The 17,148-nt window shown below is 47.9% G+C and overlaps 1 protein-coding gene across 1 annotated transcript in view; it reads right to left on the reverse strand.

Moving 5' to 3' along the window:
• The window catches only part of SNX6 (sorting nexin 6), a 53,455-nt gene extending 37,726 nt beyond the window's left edge, over positions 1 to 15,729 (reverse strand). Inside the window, exons 1-4 of the mRNA XM_050953936.1 lie at positions 15,634 to 15,729; positions 15,500 to 15,547; positions 1,897 to 2,001; positions 1,137 to 1,247 (exon numbers count right to left, since the gene is read on the reverse strand). Of these exons, the coding sequence (XP_050809893.1) occupies positions 1,137 to 1,247; positions 1,897 to 2,001; positions 15,500 to 15,547; positions 15,634 to 15,639 (270 nt within the window). The 5' untranslated portion in view covers positions 15,640 to 15,729. The remainder of the gene's footprint in view (positions 1 to 1,136; positions 1,248 to 1,896; positions 2,002 to 15,499; positions 15,548 to 15,633) is intronic.
• Between the last annotated feature and the right edge of the window lie 1,419 nt (positions 15,730 to 17,148).

Here is a 17,148-nt window from a genome sequence, read left to right on the forward strand (position 1 = left end):
TAGCAAGGCTAACCTAACTCTGAGTGTAAACAGCACTATTTCTTCCATCAATGTAGCCATCAAAGAGATGGATTAACTACAGAGACAGGAGTACCCCTCGTCGCTGTGGTGAGTGTCTACACTAAAGCACTGCTGGTGTGCAACTATCATTTTAAGTATAGACACAGCCTAAGATAACAGGTTTGTTCTTCTCAAGTACCTCTCACCTCTTTCTTTTCAGGGTTAAAAATTAAATATGATCAGATTTGTGATCAACTAAAATGGTGCATCAGGATGGACAATGTGCATAAAAGTACTAAAAGATTTTTTTCCCTAAAAAACCCTCAATATTTTAGTTTTGAATGCTCTTTTTAAAAACCTTCAGTTAAACGTGTAAAAGATATTATTTTGATATTAATGTCAAAAAGATAAATGTCAAATATTTCCATTTTAAATCAACGTATTGATGTTAATGCTAGCTGCATTTACAATTACTTCTTTCATCATATAACTAAATACTTCGGAGACCTCCATTCCTCAAAGGCCTGAAATAAGTCCAAACAGGGAAGTCCTCTAAATTATGTATTATGTTTTCTTTGTCCTACTTTAAACCATATTTACTATTTTCTTTGAATTAATCCAAAGTGAAAATTGATTCTACTCCTCCTTCTCCAATTAGTAATGGAACAAAATTCCAAGAGGACTGACAACTTTACAGCTTAATACTGAACTCTTGCCATTTCGGCTACAAAGGAAACAAAAAACTCAAGTCAACAAACAGTAAGTTAAAAATTAATTCCTGAAAACAGGAATGCCAAGTTTCACAGTTCACGTGTATGTTTTAATACGTTTTAGACAAAATGATACAGATGTAACATTACGCCACTCAAAATTCTTGGAGCAAAGAAGAGACAGGCACAATGCAATAAAACACGTTATAACAAAGATTACACTGGCTCACCTAAGAATTTGTTTCAACATCTGACTTTGTGAAGCTGCCTAACGCAATGTAGTAAAACTTCAGGGCCTGATTTTGAGAGAGGAAAGAGCACCTATAGCGCCTATTAGCTTTAAATGGTATAGTGCTCAGTACGTGATAATCAAGTCCTTTTCATAAAAGAACAAGACAAATAAAATGAAAGGTTTAGAATACTTACGATGTAGCCTGCATAGTCTTCATTTTCAACAAAGGAATCATGAAGCCAGATAAACTCCTCATGTTGCCGAACAACAGAAAATTCATTTTGTTTAAAATTTGGTAAAGAACTCTGCAAAGAAGGGGGCTTTTTTCAGATTTAAGTATTCAGATGTTTACACTACTATATAACGTTCTATAATCTCAATGCTGAAAAACAGTCTACAACTAGAAGAACAGTAAAACAACCTTAAACTCTGCTAAAAGTAAGCTGCATCCTGAGTAAGCATTTAACTTCTAAATGTTTTGTAAAATAAAAGTTATCTATTTTATAGTACTAATATCATGAAAAGACAGTATCAACAAGCAATCAAATCAAGCTATAAATTACATAGAAAATTAAAATGTAAACCTGAGGCAGAACATACTACTATCCTGAAGGACATTGTTCAAGTCTGTAGTGAACAATGGAGAAAACAATGTACAACACGCTGAAGAATACAAGAATGTATAGAAAGGCTCCAACAGCAAGCCTGCCAATAATTTAACAAAGTGTGGGAATCACAGGGCAGAATACAGTAATCTATAGAGAATCTCAAGTAAGTTCTCGTAAGTAAGTTATGGTTTTACCTTTTAAATCAACATTTTTTGCATATACAACTTGAATTTTCTTTGTTGATTACTTGAGGCTGACAGTGTATTTTGATGACAAACTGTTACTTTCTCATTTTTTAGTTAATGTATTATACTTAAACATCATCCAGACACAAGGCTGGGTTTACCTTGGTATGAACAGTGAATTTCACTTTGTCCCTCTCGCTAAGAGCATCTGAAATATCCACTTGCAGGGCAGCATCAGTCTGGAGATCTACATTTATTGCTCTAAGCTAAACAAAGAACATCAGTTTAGACTTAATAAAACCTAAACGAAAATAGCACTTCATTTCTCATTCAGCATGCGCTGATACTGCACTGGTGGGCCCCCTTATAACACAACAGATGGAAAGAACAAAACTACAAAACGTAAAAAATATAGCCAGTGAGAAAACAAATCCCAACCCACATTTCTTGCGGTGCACAACCATGCATGGCCATTTTATTTACTATGCTTCCTTGTTTGTGCCCTATTATTAGTATTTGCATTTCTCGTATATTGTTTGTTAACTTGCTCACCATTCAGAAAAGCAAAATACACTGTAAATTTTAAATATTCTCAATTCTAAACAGATGGATTTTTTTCCTAATTTTTATATTATTTTATTATTTACAAACACACAACTCTAAAGAGCATGTAATATGAATGGATAACTTTAAAACGTGCCCTCGGGAGGGAGAGAGGGACAGTTTATGCCTTTTGTTTCTTTATGGTATTCAAAGGAATTATTTATTTTTAAAAAGTTCTTTCAATTTTTTTTTAATTAGAAACTCTCATCTTGTCTACCTTAGAGAAAATGGATGGCCAGAGACGTGTTAGATAGGATTATTACAAATACTATCTCATTGATAGACAGGATAATATTTTTATTCAGACTGCATTAAAACTCCTTTTGTTTCTGACATCTATTTTTAACTAAACACCTCAGGCCTTTAGTTATGGGCTGAGAAAGCTAAGAAAAATTACCTCCAACTTGCCAGGAAAGGCCAGACTTTACATTACTGATACACCTCTACCCTGAGATATAACGCAACCCAATATAACACGAATTTGGATATAACGCGGTAAAGCAGTGCTCCAAGGGGGCAGAGCTGCATACACCGGTGGATCAAAGCAAGTTCGATATAACATAGTTTCGCCTATAACACGGTAAGACTTTTTGGCTCCCGAGGACAGTGTTATATCGGGGTAGAGGTGTACTTGTAAGGTAAAACAAGATGAGAATTTTGAAACCATACACTTTCAGACCTTTATACAGAAGCAAAATGGGCATAAACTCAAAATTGTATTTATTTCTACTGTAGGTCATATGTAGAGTGGCTCTAATTTGAGGTTTCAATAAGTCAGCCTGAAGATTCTCACAATCTACTATGAGGAAGTGGATCTAAAGATTCAATTTAGGCCAAATTTTTCAACAGTTAAGTCTGGACCCACAAAGACAAAATTCACAGTCATGGCAGAAACTGTGGATCAGGTGCTTCACTCAGTCTAGGGAAAAACTAAAGCCAGAAGAACTAGATGGGGGACTTCAACTTGAGTTCTGTGGCTAACAGCACTCCCTCCACCAACTAAGTCTCTCTGTCAGTGCCAAAAAAAGAAGACTGTGGGCTCTGAAGACAAGATGGGGGTGAACAATGGCTGCTGCCTTGCCTCTAGATTATATACTCCCCCACCCACAACCGCAGAACTCTGGGGGAATAAAAAATTCAGGGAGTCACTGCTGTTCCTCATCTGGTAGTAATAAAGAGGTAAGAATGAGATCAAAGGAGAAGCATGATCTAAATCGGGGTGGGCAATAATTTTTGCGGGGGGGGGCACTCCATGAAGTTTGCTATGTCTACGCTATAATGGGGGGGGGGTCTGAGAGGCAGTTTGGATGCAGGAGGGAGCTCTGGGCTGGTGCAGAGTGTTGGGTGCAGGAGAGGGTGAAGGGTGTGGGCTCTGGGAGGGAGTTTGGTGCAGGAGGGGGCTCTGGGCTGGTGCAGGGGATTGGGGTGCAGGAGGGGGTGCAAGTTCTGGGAAGGAGTTTGGGTGCACGAGGGGGTTGTGACCTGGGACGGGGTTGGGATGCAGGATGGGACGTGAGGTGCAGGCTCTGGCCAGGAGGTGCATACCACAGGCAGCCCTTCCAGAGGTGTGCAGTGACGTGCCAGCAGCAGCTGGCTACTTCCGGGAGTGGCATAGGGCCATGGCAGGCAGACAGCCTGCCCAAGTACCCTGCTGCGACGCAGGACTTTTAGCAGCCTGGACTCGGAGATCGTGAGGGGGGCAGGTTATAGTCCTTTTCATCAGTGTGAGGTTGGAAACCCAGTCCCACTAAAGAGAAAATGAAGGGAACTCTGAGATGAGCACTCTATACCTTTTCAATGGGACTGGATAATCTAGAGTTATGTCCTTAATTCACCCTGTAGATCATTCATAGAATAAAGTAATTTGACACAAAATCTCTCCTCTAGTCCCTGCATGTGCAGGACATGGCTTGAATATGCTGGAGTAACTTGAGGACTGGGGTATTAGTATCCTTTTCCTTTAGAGATATAGGTCTCATGAAACTTATCAAAATTAAAAAGATTTATACATAAGTGACGCTTATATTTATTTAGAAGTAAGTCTCACCTTATGCAATTTTGCAAAGCACAGGAGACTAGATTAAATAGTATTTATTACTGCTGTAAATTCACACTGAGGTCTGAATCAGAGTTCTCATTCACGGTTTCAGTTCCTTAATTATTGCAAAGAACAAAAACAGGCACCCAAACATTTTAAAAGTATGAAGGTTACTTTGAAACCTTCTCACGCATCATTATCTAGTTACATCTTCGATAATTTTTAGTTATTTGCAGTTTTATATTTGTGATATTCATTTTTGGCTATGAAACAATTGGCTAGTTTATTTTGGAATTTATGCTGAAGTGTCAGGTTTTGTAGCAAAACATCCTTTCATACTATAACCACAGAGCAGCTTTTTCATAAAGAAAAACTATATATAAAGACTGCAAGTCAAGTGGCAAAGTCCAAATTTCAAAATGGTTATGAAAATACTATCTCATGTTGTGTCACTGTCAACTCTGTAGCATGTAAAAACAAGTGTATAATTTTCTATGGTAGTCTCCTTAATGCCATTAATAGTTAATTTGTAGTACAGTGGGTAAAGGACAAGTTTGGATTATTCATAATACTTCTGTAAACTGACTTTCATGATGACAGAATGAAGAAAAATCTGTTTTGTATAGTTTAATGCCAGAAGGGACCATCAGATTATCTATTTTAATCTGATCTCCTGCATATCACAGGCCATTAAATTTCACCTAGATACTCATATTTTGAATTCAATGACTTCAGTTGAACTAAATTTAGTTCTCAGGAGACTAAACTGTTGTGTGCTATAGGCAGAGAACAAGAGAGACAAAGGGCTTGTCTTCTCTACAGGGGTAAATCAATCTAAATTACGCTACTTCAGCTATGTGAATAACATAGCTGCAGTTGACATAGCTTAGCTTGTCTTACCCCGGTGTCTTCACTGCGCTGTGTCGATGGGAGACACTCTCCGGTCGACTTCCCTTACTCTTCTCAGAGAGCTGGAGTACCAGGGTCGACCGGAGAGCGCTCTGCCATCAATTTAGCAGGTCTTCACTAGACCATCTAAATCGCCGTGAGGTGCCACCAATCTCTGAGGCCTCTGCAATAGCAGGGAATTGATTAGGCAAAACATGCCCAGATGATCCTAGCAGGCGATCTACACCCCATCCTATGGCAAAGGTAGAAAAAAAAGCCAGTGTCCTTGCCAATCTGTACTAACTTGCTTTGTTTTCTTTCACCATCTTTCCAAAGAGTCACACAAAACTTAAAAGGGTGCAGTGTAGAATTCTAAGGTTCAGTACAACAGTGCTTTATACAATGCTTGCAATACCAAAGCAATTTTACTTTTATATTTTTTCCACTACATTAATGTCAAATGTAACTTTCTCAACACAAGCCACTATTTTAAGGACAAAAGAAAATACAACAATTGCAAACAGTAAGTAAGAAAACACTGTTGTGATGGATGGCTTGCCCAACAGACACAAATGCACTTCCTCTATAAACCTTGGAGAGTTTAACAATATGTTAAGTTATGCTACGTTGCTTGCCTGGCAACAGGACCATTTTCATTTGCAAAGGTAATGAAGCATTCTATAAATGGTATCAAAGACAATCAGAAAGCTGAAGGAGCTTTGTGAGCCACTGTGCAACAAGAATAAATTCTTTGTATTTTTGGGTATTGACTCAAAAACAATGCTGTCGTGCCACAGTAGTGAAGAAATTGCCCTACTCCATACATCACTACTTGAAAGAAAAAATTACTATCAACAAATGGCTTATTGATAGAGAGGGGAAGGAGAAAGAAAAACCTGGGATACACTGCAGACATTCACAGAGATGCTGAAAGTCTAAACCAACAGGTTGTGAAAAGCACTGGCAGCCTGATTTTAGGGTGGGCATGCAATTATGCCAAGCTGTACATAATGTTTCTATATATCAATTCATACTTTATGCCCACCTAGTAGAACTTCTTGTAAAGCAACTAAAATCAGTTACAGAATCACAAAATAAAAGCTATTTTCTCTACTTTGAGCACAAAAAAACCCAGCTTTTATTTAAAGTAACTGGAATACATTGTGGAGGCTGAAAATAAGAGTAACTGCTCTTGGGGTATCTCAGAGAGAAGGAACCTGATCTCAGAAGAGGTTGGGTCAAAAGTGAAGTAACATCTTGGGCTCTCTCTCAAGGGCGAAGCAGGTTTCAAACACTATTGTGAGGAAGCTGGCACAGTCGAGTCAAACTACTTGCGGAATGCCAGGTCTCATTATGTCACATCATTTACAGTAACATCTATACATCCATTGTTAAAAATGTAAGAGCACTGTTGACATGACAGTGTCTGAACTCTAAAGAGAGAAGGAGGTGGAGATACACAGTGATGAAGTCAATTAACCTCATCAAAGGCTGGTGTATAGTCCTTCACTACAGAGTGTGGGATGACCTGTGCAAACACAGGAAGCTGATTAAAAGAAAAATGGCCCAGGGAAATACCAACTTACAAAAGAGCACTTGTTTTTACTATTGCCACAGAAAAAGGGCTGCTATGGTTTTTAAGACTCAAATAGCTGAATCTGAGGCCAGGTCTACACTATAGACCTATATCGCTATAACTATGTCACTCAGGGGTATGAAAAATCCACACCCCTGAGCAATGTAGTTATACCAATCTAACCCACCAAGTAGACAGCGTTATGTCAATAGGAGAGCTGCTCCCATCAACATAGCTATGGCCTCTCAGAGAGGTAGATTAACTACATCAATGCGAGAAGCCCTCCCATTGCTGCTGTATATGACGACAAGCCCTTCGGAACAGCTTGCCTGTGCTCCTTTCGTTTATGTTTATATTATGATCAACTACTAAGAACCTGCAAAGAGGCCTGGTAGTTAATGCTGGAGATTTAGATTCAGAATAAATGGGCAATGAAAAACAGGATCTGAAAGTAACATCAGATGAAAAGTTAAGGGAGGGGATGGTGATTATGTTGTTCTGTAATAATTAGTTAGCATTATTTACATCTGGTGTGAAAGGAGGAGAAAGATGTGAAAGGGAGAGAAAGAAAAGAGGCTCCTACTGGCCACTTTGAAAGGTATACTTGGAGAGCTGCTGAGTCAAGACCCTTGACTAACACATTTATAAAGGCATTAAATGGGACAGTACTATGAACTTATTACTTGGCCTGCTAAACCCAAGGTTGTGAGTTCAATCCTTGAGGGGGCCATTTTGGGGTCTGGGGCAAAAAAAATAGTTGGAGATTGGTCCTGCTTTGAGCAGGGGGTTGGACTAGATGACCTCCTGAGGTCCCTCCCAACCCTGATATTCTATGATTCTATGAACGTTTGACTACTACAGGAGCTTGTAGCAGTAGTGGAAGGGAAAATATAGGATTTTCCAAACAAGTTCTGTCTATTGGTATATATATACAAAGACCTGCAGCTTTGGCCATTGTCTAATGCTTCAGAAAAGGGCAATCTATCTAGTTCTAGAAATACCACACACATTCACTCTCTCTTGCTTCTGCAGTGTCTGGCATTATAAGTGCTCACTGATCATTCTCCCCACTCTCCCTATTTACTCTGCATTTTTCAGTAGGAATACTAACAAAGGCTCTATAATGCACTTGCCAAACAGTGCAAGTCCACAAAAGTAATAGTCCTTCCTGAAATCTTAATTGCATTTTATGCTTCATGACCAAAACCAATTCAATCTTAACATGTATGCCTACACACTGTTATTGGTCAAAATTACCTGTCGCCCTTTAAAAATCCAGCCACTGTACTTAACTTTATGCCAGATGTGTCAAATATATGGATGTGCATGATGTACCTTTGTGGTCTACATGGCAGTTTCAGAATCTTGGCTTTCATTTTAAGAAGTTCCTAATTTTTATGGGGTTGTCTAGATTAGCTATCACATTCTAGATAACCCCAAAAAGACGGTTACTCACCTTTGTAACTGTTGTTCTTCGAGATGTGTTGCTCACATCCATTCCAGTTAGGTGTGCGCGCCGCGCGTGCACGTTCGTCGGAAACTTTTTACCCTAGCAACTCCAGTGGGCCGGCAGGTCGCCCCCTGGAGTGGCGCCGCCATGGCGCCCAATATATATCCCTGCCGGCCCACCCGCTCCTCAGTTCCTTCTTGCCGGCGACTCCGACAGTGGGGAAGGAGGGCGGGTGTGGAATGGATGTGAGCAACACATCTCGAAGAACAACAGTTACAAAGGTGAGTAACCGTCTTTTCTTCTTCGAGTGATTGCTCACATCCATTCCAGTTAGGTGAATCCCAAGCCATACCTAGGCGGTGGGGTCGGAGTGAGAAGTCGCGGCATGGAGCACAGCAGATCCGAAGGCCGCATCCTCTCTAGACTGCTGGACCAGGGCGTAGTGGGAAGCAAAGGTGTGGACCGATGACCAGGTCGCTGCCCGACAGATCTCCTGGATGGGCACACGGGCGAGGAAAGCCAGCGACGACGCCTACGCCCTGGTAGAATGCGCAGTCACACGGCCCGTAGGGACGTGGGCCAAGTCATAGCAGGTCCTGATGCAGGACGTTACCCAAGAGGATAGCCTCTGGGAGGAGATAGGAAGCCCTTTCATGCGGTCCGCTACTGCTACAAAAAGCTGGGGGGATTTGCGGAAGGGCTTGGTCCTCTCCACGTAAAACGCGAGAGCCCTACGGACATCAAGCGAGTGGAGCTGCTGCTCCCTGCCTGAGGAGTGAGGTTTCGGGAAAAAAACCGGGAGAAATATCTCTTGGTTGACGTGGAAAGCTGAGACCACCTTGGGGAGAAAAGCAGGGTGTGGTCTCAGCTGCACCTTGTCCTTGTGGAAGACCGTGTATGGGGGGTCTACCACAAGAGCCCGGAGTTCCGACACCCGTCTAGCTGAGGTGATAGCTACTAGAAAGGCCGTCTTCCAAGAGAGGTAAAGCAGGGAGCAAGTAGCTAACGGCTCAAAGGGGGGCCCCATGAGTCGGGACAACACCAGGTTAAGATCCCAGGTTGGAGCAGGGGGACGGACGTTAGGGTATAAACGTTCCAGCCCCTTAAGGAATCTAGACACCGTCGGGTGGGAAAAAACAGAGTGACCATCCGCACCCGGGTGAAAGGTGGAGATAGCCGCTAGGTGGACTCGTAACGACGATATGGCCAGACCTTGCCCTTTGAGGGACCAAATGTAGTCTAAGATGCTGGCTACTGAAACTTCCATAGGGCGGAGATTTCTCTCCACGCACCAATAGGAGAATCGCTTCCATTTGGCCAAATATGTCGCTCTTGTGGACGGCTTCCTGCTGCCCAAGAGCACTTCCTTCACCGGCGTGGAACAGCGCAGCTCAGAGCCAGTCAGCCACGCAGGAGCCACGCCGCTAGGTGCAGCGACTGCAGGTCCGGGTGACAGAGGGTCCCGTGCTCCTGGGTAATCAGGTCCGGATGAAGGGGCAGGGGAACTGGGTCGGCTATGGTCAGGTCCAGCAGCATGGGGTACCAGTGCTGTCTGGGCCACGCCGGGGCTACCATGATGACGTGAGCCCTGTCCCTGCGCACCTTCAGAAGGACCCTGTGGACCAACGGGAATGGGGGAAATGCATAGTACAGGTGGGTCGACCACTGGATGAGGAAGGCATCCGCTATCGACCCGGGTTCCCTGCCCTGAAAGGAGCAGAACGCTTGGCACTTCCTGTTCCCCTTGGCCGCGAAGAGGTCCACCCGGGGATAACCCCACCTCCGGAAGATGGAGAGGGCGACGTCCGGGCGAAGGGACCACTCGTGTGACAGGAAGGATCTGCTCAATCGATCCGCCAGCGTGTTCCGTACTCCGGGGAGGAAGGAAGCCATGAGGTGAATGGAGTGGGCTACACAAAAGTCCCAGAGTCGTATCGCCTCGTGGCACAGGGAGGAGGATCTGGTGCCGCCCTGCTTGTTGATATAATACATGGTCGTCGTGTTGTCGGTGAACACCGCGACACAACGACCCTGGAGCTGATGACAGAACGTTTGACAAGCAAGACGGACCGCTCTCAACTCCCGCATGTTGATGTGTAGCCCCACCTCCTCCTGGGACCACAGGCCCTGCGTCCTCAGGGTCCCTGCGTGGGCCCCCCAGCCGAGATCTGAGGCATCTGTTGTTAGGGACACCGAGGGCTGAGATGGGTGGAAGGGGAGACCCGCACACAACACTGACTGGTCCAGCCACCAGCCGAGAGAATCTAAGACCCTCTGGGGGATCGTGATTAACATATCTAGTGGCTGTCTTGTCGGCCTGTAATGACTGATGAGCCACAACTGGAGTGGCCTCATGCGGAGCCGAGCGTAATTGGTCACGAAAGTACAGGCCGCCATGTGGCCTAACAGGGTTAGACACGTCCTCACTGACGTCAGGGGGGCTGTCTGTAGTCGTTGCACGATTGCCGACAAGGCCTGGAACCGCTGCAATGGCAGCAAGGCCCTGCCCACAGTGGCGTCCAGGACGGCCCCGATGAATTCCACCCTTTGTGTGGGGGCCAGGGTGGACTTGTCTGTGTTCACCAAGAGGCCCAGAGTGGCGAACATGTCGGTGATCACACGGACATGGCTGCAGACTTGTTGTTCCGACGTGCCCCGAATCAACCAATCGTCCAGATACGGGAACACGTGGATACGACTGCGCCGAAGCTGCGCCACAACAACTGCCATGCATTTCGTAAACACTCTCGGGGCCGTGGACAAGCCAAATGGGAGGACTGCAAATTGGTAATGCAGAGACCCCACAACGAAGCGAAGGAAACGTCTGTGGGGTGGCCAGATAGCAATGTGGAAATACGCGTCCTGCATGTCGAGGGCGGCGTACCAGTCTCCCGGATCCAGGGATGGGATAATGGTCCCCAAGGAAACCATGCGGAACTTCAACTTCACCAGGTACTTGTTGAGCTCTTGCAGGTCGAGGATGGGCCTGAGGCCTCCCTTGGCCTTGGGGATCAGAAAGTAGCGGGAATAAAACCCCTTGCCTTTCTCGTTCTCCGGCACCGCCTCTATAGCTCCTTTGCCGAGGAGCGTCTGCACCTCCTGCCGAAGGAATTGCTCGTGAGAGGGGTCCCTGAAGAGGGACGAGGAAGGGGGGCGGGGAGGAGGAAATGAAACAAACTGCAGGCGGTATCCCGACTGCACCGTGCGTAAGACCCAGCGGTCTGATGTTATTAGGGACCACGCCGGGAGGAAAAAAGAAAGGCGGTTGGAAAACGGGGGGAAAGGATCCAATGGGGAAACTGTTACTGCGCCCTCGGGCGCACCTTCAAAATGAAGGCTTGGGACCAGGCGGGGGCTTAGAGGAGCCTTGGTTTTGGCCCCCTTGGTTCCCCGAGTGCCTGCGCCTTCCGTTCCTGCCGCGGCGCCTGTTAAGGTCCTGCCGCTGGCGGAACTGGAGATACGGCCTGCGCTGTTGTTGTTGTTGCTGCGGCCGGAAGGGTCTGCGCTGCGTCACTGGAGTGTGCATCCCCAGTGACCTCATGATGACTCGGTTGTCCTTTAGACTCTTGAGTCTAGGGTCTGTCTTATCCGAGAACAGCCCTTGGCCTTCAAAAGGAAGGTCCTGTATTGTGTGCTGGAGCTCCGGCGGAAGGCCGGAAACCTGCAGCCAGGAGAGGCGACGCATCGTTACACCCGACGCGAGGGTACGGGCAGCCGAATCCGCAGCGTCCAGAGAGGCTTGCAAGGACGTGCGTGCGACCTTCTTGCCTTCCTCTAGGATGGCCGCAAACTCCTGACGAGCGTCTTGTGGCAACAGCTCCTTGAATTTGTCTGCTGCCACCCAGGAGTTAAAGGCGTATCTACTTAACAGGGCCTGTTGGTTGGAGACCCTGAGTTGCAGCGCCCCCGCCGAGTACACCTTACGGCCGAGGAGATCCATCCGCCTAGCCTCCCTGGATTTGGGGGCTGGAGCCTCCTGACCATGACGCTCCTTATCATTGACGGATTGGACCACCAGGGAACACGGAGTCGGGTGTACGTGGAGGTACTCGTAGCCCTTAGAAGGAGCCATGTACTTCCTCTCGACGCCCTTCGCAGTGGGAGGAATGGAGGCCGGAGACTGCCAGATGGTGTTGGCATTGGCCTGGATGGTCCGTATGAACGGCAGGGCGACCCTGGTGGGAGCGTCTGCCGAGAGGATGGTGACAATAGGGTCCTCTACCTCCGAGACCTCCTCGGCTTGTAGACTCAGGTTTTGGGCTACTCGCCGGAGGAGGTCCTGGTGCGCCCTGAGGTCCAGCGGGGGGGGGCTGTTGGAGGAGGTCCCAGCCACCGCTTCATCAGGGGAAGAAGATGAGGAGACCCCCGGCAAGAGGGTGTCTAAAGGGGGGTCTCCCTCGGCCCTCGCCTCTGCCTCAGGAGCCAAAGTGGAGTCCTGTTGCTTGGATCCTTCCTCCCCATCCGGGGAGGGAGGGGGGCGAGACAACGAGGCCTCAGGTGCCCTGCGCTCTGCAGTCGCCGGCCTAGCAGGGAGCTGTTGGGGGCCCTGGGCCTGATGATACGCCCAGGGTGTCCAGAAACCCCATTGCTGTGGGGCTGCGTCCCTGCTGTGGAGGCTCGCTGAACAGCGCCGCCTGCCGGTCGGTGCCCAGCGCGTACCCACTGTCCGCCAGCGAAGACACGGACGGCTGCCTCGAGGGCCATGGCGGGGCGGACCCTGGATGGTAAGGGTCCGCGCGGGCCGGCACGGGCGATCTTCTCGGTGCCGGGGACCGGTGCCGGGAGTCGTAACGGTGCCGGGAGCGGGACTGAGTTCTGCCACGGTGCCGGGATCTGGATCGGTACCGGGCGCCGCTTCGGTGCCGGGATCGGGACCTGCCACCGGTTCGGTACCGGGAGGTCGACCGGGACCGGGACCTGCCACCAGCTCGGCGCCGGGAGGTCGACCGGTGCGGCGAACGTCTGGATCGGCTCCTGGACTCGCGGTGCCGGTAACGACGGCTGGAGTCTGACCGCGATCGTCTCGGTGTCGACCGGCGCCGCGAGTGCGACCGGTACCGCTGAGGGGAGCGGTGCCGGGACTGCGAGCGGCGGCGGGATCTGGAGCGACCCTGACGTCGGGACCTGGAGCGAGAGCGAGAGTCCCGGGACGGTGCCGACATCATAGGCTTGCCTCTGGACACAACCCGCACCGGAGGTACCGGGGGTGGTAGCTGAGTGGGCTCGGTCATGGCTATGAGGTCCCGTGCCGAGGCGAAGGTCTCTGGTGTAGATGGCACCACTATCTCGACCCCAGATGTCATGGGGGAGCTTGGCGGCACCGGACTCGACGGACCCGCCGGGCCCGGAGTCGACGGTGCCGGCGGCGCCGCGGCCGATGCTGAGGCCGGGCGCTCCACTCGGGTGTGCCTGGCCGGAGTAATGGACTTCGACGGCCTAGGCTCTGTCCCCGGTGCCGGAGAAGGTCGGTGCCGGGGAGTCTTCTCGGTGCCGGTGTGATCCGGTGCCGGCGCCGACATCACGGCCTGCGAAGCCGCCGGGTCAAGTGCCGCCTCCATGAGGAGAGTCCGGAGCCTTTGATCCCTCTCCTTCTTAGTCCTTGGCTTAAAAGCCTTGCAGATGCGGCACTTGTCGGATCTATGCGATTCCCCCAGGCACTTCAGGCACGCGTCGTGGGGGTCGCTCGTGGGCATAGGCTTCTTGCAGGCCGCACACTGCTTGAAGCCCGGCGAACCAGGCATGAGCCCGGTGCCGGGTGCCGGGAAGGGCTAAGCCCCCGGCAAAAAACTATTTACAACTACTTAACACTTAACTACTACTATCTACTTAACAGTCTAATTAACACTACAATAGAGATAACGATAGAAAAACAAGGAGAGCTAGGGACGTGGAGGACAGCTATGCCGCGCTCCACAGTTCCAACGACCGACACGGCGGTAAGAAGGAACTGAGGAGCGGGTGGGCCGGCAGGGATATATATTGGGCGCCATGGCGGCGCCACTCCAGGGGGCGACCTGCCGGCCCACTGGAGTTGCTAGGGTAAAAAGTTTCCGACGAACGTGCACGCGCGGCGCGCACACCTAACTGGAATGGATGTGAGCAATCACTCGAAGAAGAACCAAGCATGACTTTTCCCCTTTAATCTAGCTGGTCAAGATCAATTCTTCCTAAGAGACTGACTTTAAGCCAAAACAATATGAAAAATGGTTACACAGGTTTAAGTGCATCTACATTGCATTTTTCAATCAATATAGTTAAACTAGCACATTTTTCTAGTATAGAGAAGGTCCAAACAGGGAAGAGGAAGAGAAACAAAGGGCAGAAATAGGTGCAAGCCCAATGGTTAGAATATTTTCCAGCTGATACTGAACACAAGGAGGCACCAAACTAATAGTAAATAATTAAACAACAAAAATTTGGTTACTAAAAGTCCTAGTTGCACACATACTGTAGCACAAACCTCCCATTGCTATCAGTGGGAGGTCTGCTGTAGACTGAAAAGGGAAGATAGTGTTAATTTATTACCTAGGCCCCGGCCTATAATTAAAGATGGAATTCAGTGCTCTCCATCAAATCTGTCACTCCTGCTCAAAGCAACAGAAGATTTAAGAAGCATATGTAGGAGAGAAGAAAAGATTTGAGAACTATATAGATGCAAAATATGAATCTCCCTAAAATACAAATGAACCTGGATTAAGCTACTTTTTAAAAAAAGCTATTAAAAAAAACAACAACAACACTTGAACAGAGGGAAGAGAGGAATAAACAACAGGCTAAAGTATACTTGTTAAACTGTGTTGTTTCTATCCTAGCAAGAGAACAATCCCAAACCATAATAGCATTTAAAAACCATCAAAACAAATCAGTGTTTGTAATGGCATATAGACACCCAGACTGTCATGGAGGAGAGGAGTTATGACCAGGTTGTACCACTGGAACTAAGATTAAGGTAAAATGCACACAGCAGCCCAAGAGAAAAACGCCGCCGCCACCATATCCCCACCCCATACCCCCGTGTGAGGGGCCCAGGAACTCGCAGATCAGATCCCACAACCCAGCCACAGGAGCCCGGATCCTGCAAAACAGAACCGCCCCCCACCCCAGGGACCCTCAGGACAGAGCCACCGCCTTCCCCCCGGGTGCCAGGCGCCGGCAGGGCCCGGTCCCATGTGCCAGCGGCCCGGGAGCCCCCGGGACAGGTGCACTTACTCCTCTGTCCTCTTCGGAGAGGAAATCTGGGCCGTCGTCCGAGCCTTCCTGCTCCGGGGGGAGACAAAGCGTACAGGTTAGTGACCCGACCACACGCCCCTCCGCCCCACTCCCAGCGGCGCCCAGACACCCACCATCATGGCTGCTCCCAGCGCTCGCTCACTCCCTCCCTCCGCAAGCACAGGCCCAGCCCCCCAGGCAGCCCGGAGCCGAGGGGAGGGGCCGGGCGGAGCTAAAGCGGGTGGCGGGGGTGCTGCTGAGCTAGTGCGGCCCCCGTCTCACGCTACACAGAGGGGGACAGACCCGCCGCTCCCGCAGAGAGCAGCAGGGTCGCCGAGAGAGCCGCTGGGGTACGGCTCTGGGGCGTGGCTGGCACACGCGGCGGGGGTTGGGCAGGGTCTAGGGAGCGCTGAGGCGAGGTTCAGGCCTCCGTGGGCAGATAGGCGGCACTCCTGCACAGTGGTGCTTACTGTCCCTGGAAGAATGTACGCCTGAGTTCCAGTCTGGATTTGGCTAACTTTAACTTTGAATCATAGTCTGCCTTTCTGTGCTGGACTGACAAGCTTCTTATTAAATATTTGTTCCTCTTGTTGACTATAAGCAAGTCACCATTAGCCTTCTCTTTGTTAAACTGAATAGATTAAGATCCTTGAGACTGTCACCATAAAGCGGGTTTTCTAATCCTTTACTTTGGCTTGTCTTTAAACCCTCTCCAGTTTAGCAACATCCTTCTTGAATACTGGGCACCAGAATTGAACAGAGTATTTCAGCACCAGTGCCAAATATAGAGGTAAAATAAACTTTCTGTTTTTACTTGAGATCCCCCTTTTTTTATGCGTCCCAGGATTGCATTAGGTGTTTTGGCCACAGCATCACAAGGGGAAATCACATTCAGCTGATAATGCATCACAATCCCCAAATCTTTTTCAGAGCCACTGCTTCCTAGGATAGCATCCCCCATCCTGTAAATTTGTCCTACATTCTTTGTTCTTCAGGTCAGGTGCTCCTTCCACCCCAAGTCTTCTTTTCTCAAGATTAGACATGCCCAGTTTGTTTAACCTTTCCTCATAGGTCAAGTTTTCTAAACCTTTAATCATTTTTGTCCTTCGGGACTCTCTTCAATTTGCCAACATTTTTTTCAAAAGTATGGTACCTGGAATTGGACACAGTACTTCATCTGAGGCCACACCAGTGCCAAGTAGAGTGGGACAATGATCTAGAATGTCTTGCATATAACACTGGACTTAGTACACTGCAGAATGATACAACCTTTTTCACAGCAGCATCACATTGTTGACTCATTTTCAAATAGTATATGATCAAGTATTTCAAGACTGAATCATAATACTATGCACAAAAGGCAGAGTTAAGGTGGCTCGGGGAACTTCAACTGGCATTTCCTGACTTTTGAGGACTTAAATGTGTAATCTTAACTTTCTGTTCTGTTCAGGTTCATATACTGTGCTCAGCGCTGTGTAAGGTGACCAGATGTCCTGATTTTATAGGGACAGTCCCAATATTTGGGGCTTTGGCTTACATAGGTACCTATTACCCCCATCCCCATCCCGATTTTTCACATTTGCTGTCTGGTCACCCTAGCGCTGTGGTATCTGAAGTAACAGAGGCCTGGTTTTCCGAAGTGCTGAGCA

This window comes from Gopherus flavomarginatus, chromosome 5 (assembly GCF_025201925.1).
Source record: "Gopherus flavomarginatus isolate rGopFla2 chromosome 5, rGopFla2.mat.asm, whole genome shotgun sequence".
Lineage (NCBI taxonomy): Eukaryota > Metazoa > Chordata > Testudines > Testudinidae > Gopherus > Gopherus flavomarginatus.